The 527-nt window shown below is 52.6% G+C and overlaps 1 protein-coding gene across 1 annotated transcript in view; it reads right to left on the minus strand.

Moving 5' to 3' along the window:
- Window positions 1–8: 8 nt before the first annotated feature.
- The window catches only part of LOC111650777 (ESF1 homolog), a gene marked incomplete at its 3' end in the record, with an annotated part of 2245 nt that continues 1726 nt past the window's right edge, over window positions 9–527 (minus strand). The window contains exons 4-5 of the mRNA XM_023400688.2: window positions 300–471; window positions 9–214 (exon numbers count right to left, since the gene is read on the minus strand). Coding sequence (XP_023256456.2) covers window positions 9–214; window positions 300–471 — 378 coding nt within the window. The remainder of the gene's footprint in view (window positions 215–299; window positions 472–527) is intronic.

The following is a 527-nucleotide window of genomic DNA, read 5'->3' on the forward strand; positions in this document are numbered from 1 at the left end:
ACACACACACACACACACACACACACACACACACACACACACACACACGTACCTGGCACCCAGGTGATCTCCATCTGCATGTCTTTGTCCTCCTGCAGCTTCTTCTCTCTGTCCTGCAGACCTCTCAGCAGCTCTCTGTACTTGGAGATCTGCTCCTCACTCTTGTTCTTCTTCGTCTTCTTCGTCTTCTCCTCTTCCTCTTCTGTCCGTTTAGCTGTGAAACAGAACAACCCCGTCAGCAGCTTCGTCTCAACCACAGAAGAAGAACCTTCATTAAAGAGCAGAGCGAGTCCTCTCACCCTCTGCTGTGACGTCTCCGAACGCAACCTCTCCGTCTCCGTCCTCCTCCTCTTCCTCGCTGGAGGAGGCCAGGTAGGCGTTGAAGTCCATTTCCAGCAGCTCGTCCTTGTTGAACTTCCTGTTGAGGGCGGTCACCCGCTCGTGGTCGGTCTCGTCCCACGTCAGCTGCACCTGATTGGTTCAATAATCACGTTACATACACTCTCCAATAAAAGCCACTTTTCAGT

Source organism: Seriola lalandi, unplaced genomic scaffold (assembly GCF_002814215.2).
Source record: "Seriola lalandi dorsalis isolate HSWRI2012SDOR001 ecotype SW California unplaced genomic scaffold, Sedor1 jcf7180002052916, whole genome shotgun sequence".
In the NCBI taxonomy this organism is placed as follows: domain Eukaryota; kingdom Metazoa; phylum Chordata; class Actinopteri; order Carangiformes; family Carangidae; genus Seriola; species Seriola lalandi.